Source organism: Otolemur garnettii, unplaced genomic scaffold, assembly GCF_000181295.1.
Source record: "Otolemur garnettii isolate 467f Iridium unplaced genomic scaffold, OtoGar3 scaffold00012, whole genome shotgun sequence".
Taxonomy (NCBI): domain Eukaryota; kingdom Metazoa; phylum Chordata; class Mammalia; order Primates; family Galagidae; genus Otolemur; species Otolemur garnettii.
This window is the reverse complement of record NW_003852407.1, coordinates 20,021,259-20,030,888: the sequence shown is the minus strand read 5'-3', so window position 1 is coordinate 20,030,888 and position 9,630 is coordinate 20,021,259. Positions and strand designations below refer to the sequence as shown.

General features: G+C 39.6%; 1 protein-coding gene across 1 annotated transcript in view; it reads left to right on the top strand.

Annotated features, from left to right (window-relative positions):
• Window positions 1–1,848: 1,848 nt before the first annotated feature.
• DSG4 (desmoglein 4) overlaps window positions 1,849–9,630 on the top strand; it is a 39,433-nt gene continuing 31,651 nt past the window's right edge. The window contains exon 1 of the mRNA XM_003784765.1: window positions 1,849–1,890. Coding sequence (XP_003784813.1) covers window positions 1,888–1,890 — 3 coding nt within the window. The 5' untranslated portion in view covers window positions 1,849–1,887. The remainder of the gene's footprint in view (window positions 1,891–9,630) is intronic.

Here is a 9,630-nt window from a genome sequence, read left to right as displayed (position 1 = left end):
TCAATCACAGTTTATCATAACTCTTGGTTTAAAGACTTATCTAGCATATAATGAGTAGTGGGTTATAAATGACCCAGGAAATGAAGGTTGTGTTAGCATTTAGAATAAATCTACCCTCAAATTACAGGCCAATCTAAAATACTTGTTCCACTCTGGGAAGACACAGAAATAAATTACAAATTAATGCCAATTTCAAGTCAAATTCTTTTGTCCCTGGAGAGACATTTGTTGAGATATATCAAGTAAGGCCTCTGTCTGGAAATTCTTTCTTTAAGGTTCTTTCTGGGGAGACTCCACCACTTGGGACCTGATGATGTGTTTTGAAAAATGATACAAACATATGCTTTATCCTGTCACTTTATATAGTTTTGAATTTGGTAAATCTTCCCAAATTTAAGGTTTGTCTTGTGCCAAATACTGTCTCTCTGTAACAGTATTCTTTCAATTGCTTAAATATAATTTCCCTCCCTCTTTCTCACAAATATTGTCCACATATAATTCATTTCATTTCTCTTCATTTAAAGATACCATACCAGCCCTCCAATTGCCTACATGCTTTCCTGTTGCTCTCAAGAAGGCTAAAACTAAGTTTCTCAAGACAGCGAGCGCTATTTAGAATACGTTTCATAGAGTCCGCTTTGCTTCTGAAGCACAGTGATGGGGAGGTGAAGGCAAACTATGAATTCCTATTGAAATTCTCTAACCAACAAGTCTTCTCCACTGCAGAACACGTCACTGTGTTTTCCTTTCCTGTTTGTTGAAGCTGCTGCCAGCCTGCAGTTCTCTCCGGAGGACGCCATCCCTTCTAAACCCGACCGAACAAAGTAGAAGAGAGAAACGAAAAGAGGAAAAAAGTCATGTTCTATAATGCCCAGATGTTGCTCTGGTCATTTTCTCTTACACTCTCGGGTTTCCGGCTTCAGCTCCTCCTTCATAAACACGGGTGATTATTTAAAAGGTTTACTTCCCCCATGTTAGAGGCTTTCTCAGAGGTGGAAATGCCACAGGGAGTGAGAAAACTATATTCTGGTTACTTTAAGACAGTTTCGTAAATACTGTCTCCCAGAGGTTGAATTGAATAACCAAGGAAGAAGGGGCCAAAATTGGAAACAAACATCCTGTACTAGTTAAATCAGCGTTTCTGCATCTTGATTTTGTTATTTCAGAGCCCTTGAAATTGAGAGTGCAGTTAGTTCATGCACAGGCCTTCATGCGGAGAAAAGCAGGGATCACCTGAATTAAGGGATCAGAGTTTCCTTACTCTGTCCTTCTCTCTGGACCTACCGTACTTTAGGCCTGGTACCTTTTAACGATCGCCTCTGCTAAAAGTGCCATTCCTTGAAGTTGGTTCTGCCGTGGACGTGTGTGTGTGTGTTGTTAGTATATGTAATTTTGCTTTTACAATGTTGGCAGTAAGAAGAAGCCTTCTAATTTTATTCAGCATGATGATAGGTCCCAGCGTTTTAATTATTTTTTATGTTGTGAGTAATTTATTATTCATTGGCTATCTGCCCCATAAATCTCATCCTCACTCTGTAAGATTTTTCTTTGGTGTCCAACAAAGGGTTTCATTGCAATAAGAATCGAGGTGTGTCTAAGCTTTTACCCAGAGCCTGAACAACAATGCCAGCCTTCCAGACCAGACCTGGAGTTTGGGGTGGGGAAACAGAGTCAGCATAGAGCATCTTCATCCGTCTGCCAGAGAGCGCCAGAGTTAGCACCCATGCCCTCCTAAAAGGGCATCTCAAAGCATACCCTGCTGCAGAGCTGAATTCAGGACCCAGAAGACCAGGACTAAAATTAAACCTCACTGGAGTTCGAGTGCGAGATTGACCCAAAGAAATGGACTGGCTTCTTTTCAGAAGCATTTGCCTTTTGATCATTGTCATGGTAAGTAGAACTTGAAGGCCTGGGAAGGAAATGCAGCCATGGGGTCTCCTCTCCTCTGCCAACTGTCTGGCTTCCTATTTGGGATTTATTCCATTTTAATCCCCTTTCTGCACAAAGTGTTCCAGGAATTCAGTCTCTGTTGATTTCAGAGGACTCTCTGTGCCTCCAGGGACCAAAAGCCACAGAGAAGCAGGGTGGGAATATGGAAGCATTAGATTCGTATGGCCTCAGAGACATCACCGAAGATGAGCTAACTGCTAGAACAATTCTAAAATTTTAAATTGGAAATAAAATATTTTTTCTATTACCTTATACTTAAATCAGACAGATTGCTGTGAAAATTCCGAGTGCAAATGGGTTCTAAATTTAGAAGAAAGTAAAGTTGATTAAGCCTGTTTCTTTCAAACAGTTATTTCTCTGTGAGTTTCTTCCAAAGTAGAGGAATATTAACTGTGTTAAAATTACATTACAACTTATTATGAAATATTTAAGGCATGTAAGAATTTTTTGTTAGGCAGAAATGGCTAAAGAAAAATGATGAAAGCCCAGCCATCAAGATAAACTTTTGGAATCATTAAAGCATTCCTTCAGTGCAGGAAGGAATTTTTTTTTTTTTGCAGTTTTTGGCCAGGGCTGGGTTTGAACCCAACACCTCCAGTATATGAGGCTGGCATCCTACTCCTTTGAGCCGCAGGTGCTGCCCCAGGAAGGAACTGTTTTAAATGAGCTATTTTGTTAAGGTAGATGTGGCATTTGGAAGGGCAACCCTTGGGTGCCCAAGGTGAGAAGTGATTTCTGGACAGGCACCAGGCATAGCCAGTACCCTATCCTTGAAGAGACAAGGCAGCTTCTAATTCCAGGTCCACAGAGGAGCAATGATTCATCTAGCCAGTTCACTAAACTATTCCCAACACAATTAGAAAAGTTTATTTAAAGAATCAATTACTCCCAGCTACTTGGGAGGCTGAGGCAAGAGAATCACTTAAGCCCAAGAGTTTGAGGTTGCTGTGAGCTGTGATGCCACAGCACTCTACTGAGGGTAACATAGGGAGACTCTGTCTCAAAAAACAAACAAACAAACAAAAAGAACAAGAAACAATTACTGTATTTTGCTGTATATAATATGCACTTTTGCCCAAATTTTTGAGGGGGAAAAATAAGGATGCATGTGGTATATGGGTAGTGTGGCTCAGGAGTAGGGGAGCCCTAAGGGCTTCCCAGGGCCCCCTGCATCCTCCCACCTGGACCTTCCAGTCTGGGAGGATCCAGGGTCTGGTGGGAGTTGTCCTGAGTGGTGTCTGTGGAGCACCATAATGGGCAGCGATGGTGGCAGGGCTGGGGCTGGTGAGGCAGCCCTTGGCCATGCAGGAGGAGGGTCAAGGCCTGAGGCCCAGCTGTGTGAAGGAGACTGGGAGTTCCCACACAGACCCTAGGGACCCTAGGGACCCACCTGGCAGCCCAGGGGCCAAATGACCTCAGAAACTCCCACCCTACTGGCCACAATCTCAGCTGCAGTTCCTGACCTGGCAGGGAGGGAAGGGCTCCTAACAGAGCGGGAAGGAGCCTTCACAGAGCAGGAGGCTGTGGGCAAGCAGTGTGATGTGCACATTTACCAAGGCAGTGTCAGCTCTCCTCAGATGTGTCTCTCTCGGCTGAAAGCCTGCTACTTTCTCAAGGGGAGTTTTCCTGAAAGATTGGGCCAGAAACTAGAGCATGCATTATACAGGGAGCACATTATACACAGCAAAATGAGGTAAGCTAGTTGGGATTAGATTAGGTTTAAATCTGTTGGTGATCGTATGACAGAACAATTCAGTCAAAAAGTTGAGAAAAATCGGTGGAAAGATCAGGGGTGGTTACTAGAAAATTGTACAATTTTTTCCAAAGTGAATTAAGACAAACACACTGTCGTTGGTCACACCTCAGTCTCCTAGGAATGTCTGCAGTGGTAGTACATCATAAGCTTGAAAAATGATTCCCTTCCTATTCTCAGGCAAGTGGCTTTATACAGACTCTTCAGAACATAAATTCTAATAGACCAAGTGCAGCCAAGGCTGGGAGAGATGGGGCCACCCACACTGTAGTTCCATAGGCACAGCGAGTGCCATTCTTCGGGAGTGTACATATTCCTAAACTTCTGAAGTAGTACAAGAGCCCAAAACAGCCAAAGGACACACAGCATAGAAGGGAAGGTGGAAACAGGTACATAACTTTGCATTTTCTGAGCTTAGGAGAAGGATTATTAAAAAAGACCATTTTTTGAAAACTGAAACCAAAGCATTTTTAAACTGAGAAACACCACTTAGAAGCATACTGCCCTGGGAAAGGAACCATGATTTGCTTCCTAAGTAATATGAAAGTCACTAGAGAAAGAAGCAAGAACCTGACTTTGTCTTTAATAGAAATAGTAAATTATCAATATATACCCTCTGTGACAGTTTTATTGGTTAGCTCCATGCCTTGACTCAGAAATGGCTTTTGTTTTCTGTTGGAAAACTGAATGTGTTAAGATTCTAGAGGCAACTTCTAAGTACTAAATTCTGTTTGGGCATGTTTTATGATAATATTATTTAATTAAAGAGCTAATTTGTCCCCTTCTTGATCTTGGAAGAGTATAACATATCAGATTCTCAGGATCTCTTTCTGGTAATATTAGTTTATTCTTCTGGGTAATCCTAGTTTTTTGTTACTTAATTTTCCCAGTCCTCATTAATGCTGAAGTATTTGTGTTTAACAGTTCATAGTAATTGTGATAGAATTAAATTCTTTATGCACTTCCAATAGATCCCTTAGGGTATCAATTAACGTCTGGAATTGAGAAGTAGAGACTTTTAGCGTATTTCAAGATTAAAGCAAATGCAAGAAATACTTAAAGAGAATCAATATGCTTTTATAGACATTATAGGAAAATAAGCATGCCTACCTGTCTTTAATTTTCTGAACTTGAACCCTGCCCCTTTTCCATTAACTAAATCAAAGACTCTCTGGGGCATCATAGCAGCTTACACTAATGAGGGTGTGGCGACCTCTCAGAGACTTACAGGTACTTATGTCTGCCACATCTCAACCACAGGAGTACTTTAAACAAAGTTTTGACTGGCTTAACCAATAAAGGTACCCAAAACTCTAGGTTACAATAGGGCATCTATATTATACCACAACTCCTCTGGCATTTTCTAGAGGATCTAAGGATGTTTATCCTGTTCTCCAGCTATAAAACCCACAAGGGGATCAACCCTGCGCTGAGACTCAGAAGTCTGGGCTTTGAGTCACCCTTCCCTTCTCAGTGGCTGCATAACTTCAGCAAAAGCAGCCAGCTTCACAGGGCTTCATTGTACCCCATGTGAGCATGCCCGATTAGACATGATGTCACCGAGTTTCTTCCACCTTGGAAACTCTGTAATTCTATAATAATCTCTACTGAATACCTACATAGTAGAACTTCAGAATATTGTTTATAAATTTGGCTGGAGAATCTAAAGACTTAGGTAATGTTATGGATGGTATACATTTTATTAGAAAGAAATTGCTGATGGCAAAACAGTAATTAAACAAAAGAGGTCTCTGTTTGATCAAGTGGATATCAGTGAAAGAGTCATTTATCAGATAAGAATTTTTGTCTACATATTTTTGTGACCATTTATGCTACATATAAGATGTGAACTATAGTTATGTTTTGCCATTCATATAAGTATACAGGTAATTATATATTGATTTCATAGTAGTATTGAGTACATTAGATAATTTTTTTCCCATTCTTGAGATACTTTACTAAAAAGAATATGTTCCAACTCCATCCAGGTAAACATAAAAGATGTGAAGTCTTTAATTTTTATGGCTGCATAGTATTCCATGGTGTACATATACCACAATTTGTTGATCCATTCATAGGTCAGTGGGCACTTGGGCTGTTTCCATGTCTTGGCTGTTATGAACTGGGCTGCAATAAACATTCTGGTTTACAAATGTCTTTGTTGTAAAATAGTTTTTGATCATCTGGATCTATACCTAGTAGAGGAATTACAGGATCAAATGGTAGGTCTACTTTTAGTTCCTTAAATGTTCTCCAAACTTCTTTCCAAAAAGGTTGTAGAGCTTGCATTCCCACCAGCAGTGTAGAAGTGTTCCCTTCTCTCTGCATCCACCCAACATCTGTAGTTTTGGGATTTTGTGATGTGGGCTACTCTTACTGGAGTTAGATGATATCTCAAACTGGTTTTGATTTGCATTTCTCTGATGATTAAGGATGATGAGCATTTTTTCATGTTTGTAGGCCATGCACCTGTCTTCATCAGAGACGCTTCTGTTCAGATCTCTTGCCCACATAGAAATGGGGTTACTTATTCTTTTCTTATTGATTAGTTGGAGTTTTCTGTAGATTCTAGTTATCAGACTTTTGTCAGAAGCATAACCTACAAAACTCTTCTCCCATTCTGAAAGTTGTCTGTTGCTTTACTTACTGTGCTCTTGGCTGTGCAAAAGCTTTTTAGTTTGATCAGATCCCAGTAATGCATTTTTGGTGTTGCTTCAATTGCCCAGGGGATTCTCCTCATAAAATATTCTCGAAGACAGGAGAGGAAGGGGGATAGGAGGGTATTTGGGGGGACCTCACTTAATGTGCATGATGAAATGGTACATTTCAAAACAATTAAGAAATGAGTATAATTGTGATGGATGTGTTACTTAGTTCAATGTAAGCATTTCACATTGTATATCAAAGCAGTACCCTGAATCCCAGAAATGCATCAATATACAAACTAATGATTTAATAAAAACTAATCATAAATAAAATAAAATAAAAAAGATGTGAACACCTCCACTAAAGAGTCCGACTCTTAGAAAGTAAACAATTTGGGTAGTTAAACATATAGATATTGTAAGTCAAAAGCAGGTATCAAAATTTAAAAACACATTTAAAACTAGCCTAGCCACGTACCAATTTAGTTGTCACACACACAAAAATATGCTATTTTTTTTATCATGTGGAACAGAAATTTGGTTTTATTTATTTTTCTAGGCAAATTTCCAGAAGTATAACAAAGGGGGTTGGGAATATAGTATCTGATTTGGTTTTTTATTCGTGCTAAACAGAATGGCCTAGACAGCAACAAATGATTGGTTTCAGTACTGCTTATCAAAAAAAAAAAAAAAAAAAAAACTACAAATGTCCTCATCACACTAAAGGTTACATGAAAGCAAATTTCACCTCTTTTATTTTTTTAATATAAGTGTCTAAGGAATTACTAAATGCATTTTAAATCAGGTGAACAAATGTATATTTTTGCTTTCAAATTCCTGCAGCCTCCGTGGTGAGAGCATCACCTTAGAAAAAGTTTTATGTCCCAAGAGATATCTCGTATTACTACCATACATAAACTGCAGTTTGGGTGTCACTTTCTCAGTAATATCTACCTGTACAGTTGTGGGATAAAAATCCTGCCCTCAATTATTTCAGGGCTCTTGAGACTCTTTGAAGCTTTCCTTTTGTTTAGAGATACCTCTGTTGTTGTTGTTGTTGTTTTTCTTTGAGAGAACTTTTGAATCCTGAGTATGTAGTCTGATGATTCCTTTCTAGTTCTTAATTATCAAGGGAGTTCCCTGCATAGCAGTGAAACCATTGTTTCAGCTGCAGTGATGTCTCCTTCCCTTCCCCAAGTGGGATTGCAGCTGGAATTCCTCACTCATGGAGAGCAGCTCTGATGAAGGCTGTGTGACCAGAGTGGCTGGGCTGAAACCTGCAGACGTTACTTGCGTGAGAAATGTTTGCCCCTCCTTTCCACGCAGAAAATTACATGGCTTACAAACTAAAATGCCATTATTGATATACCTTCAATTATAAGCAAAAATAGCATAATTAGGCTTGAACGTGGCATCTCTACCATGTTCCTAGGAGGAGGGTGACTGCATGACTCAATTATTTTTATAAGTATTATTCATGAAAAAACTGCTTATTAATAAGTTGGCCCTAAACATGCAAATGAATTCAAAACTAACTTCAAAAAGGAAGTGTCACCATAGGGATTAAAAATAGCCCTTTTCAGTAGCTACTACTTTAAATACATTCAGAATGAGAATAGCTATTCCATAATTGCAATAAGCACATACTATATAATAACTTAGACTCCACCTACCTTACCTACAACCATCATATTCTCTTTCAGAGCAAGTATTGAAAAAGAAAACAAGGCCCAGAAAAATTCCTGCAACTTGGTAAAAGTTAGATGACGATAGAATATTGTATATCCTATGATTCCCTCCAAAATGTCTGTACCATATGTTGTCGATGAAAACGTTTCAATGGATGAATGGCTTCAGTTTCTAACTTATCATTCCTACCCAGTCACCTCATCTTATATTTCCACCTACCTATTGATGGGCAACTTTAATGTGGTTGGTGGCATTCAAAGACAGCTTCAGTGTTCCCAGTTGAGACCACAACAGAGCTGGTTCTCTAGAACTTTCAGTCATTGCACTGCAGTCCCAGTACTCACACTAATGAAATATTTTATAGTTAAATTTATTTCAACATATTATAAAAATCCTGAAAGGTAAATAGAAGGATTCCTATTTTTAAGATTTAAAAAGAGAGCTCAGGACACTTTCTCTTTAAAAAAGGGGGGGGCAGTGCCTGTGGCTCAAAGGGGTACAACGCCAGCCCCATATGCCGGAGGTGTGGGTTCAAACCCAGCCCCAGCTCAAGAGATAAATTAGCTCACCATTGGGACAGTTAGGATTTGAACCCAATACTATTAGACCAAAACTCTTTGAACTCTAGCAAATTCACTCCCTTCCCCTTTGGGGCCAACACCCCAATCCTTCTTTTATGGTATCTAATCCATCTCATTATCTTCTTTCACTCACCTGCTCACCCCCTCTTTTAACGTGTAGCTCTCTCTAGCCAGGAACCATGTCTTACTCTTCCATATTCCTTCCATTAAGGCAACGTGTTATAAAGACTCTCAAAGATAAAAGGAAGACAGGAAACTCTCATCCACCAGGCCCCGAGAGACTGGAACACATTCAGGATACCACAAATCTCTTCAGGTTATTCCTGCTCCTTCAGCTGAACTTGCCTCTAACTTCCTTTTCTAGGGCTTTACCATCCTGACACTCCATTCAGCCACCTCCACGTGTGTATGTGTGTGTGTGTGTGTGTCTGTCTTTTACTCAGGCTTCCAGGCCAAGACATGTAAAAGGATAAAAAAAATGTTACCTGGGCCACATGGGGGCTGAAAAGGTGACTTTTATAGGCAAGAAATTTCTGGGCTACCCAGGAGCCCAGGACTATTTTTCACAGTGTACCCGAGGTTCCCGCAGTTACCTGATGTTGCACAGTTTAAGGGGATGATGTCACTTCCTGTTTCTTCCAAAACACACCTGGCGCACTAGCCTGGGGCAACAGAGTGAGACTCCATCTCAAAACAAAACAAAACCCCAATATTGAGAATATTCTTAACTTCCATCCTTTGCAACCTTTCGACTTTATGATAAAAAGATTTAGCTGCCATTATGGAAAGATTTGAGGAAGCATATTGTGTTTTCAAAATTTTTTAGGGTTGCATGAGCAAAACCTTTTACCTCTACAAGACAATATTAGGGGTTAGATTAGATAGAGCCAATATTGGAGCCAGGGGCTGAAATTTTATGATACTAAAATTCAAATAAAATCAAAACAATTTGGTAAAATAATATCAGGTGATTCAAAAGAAGCTTTAGATGTTGAATAAATAGGATAATCAG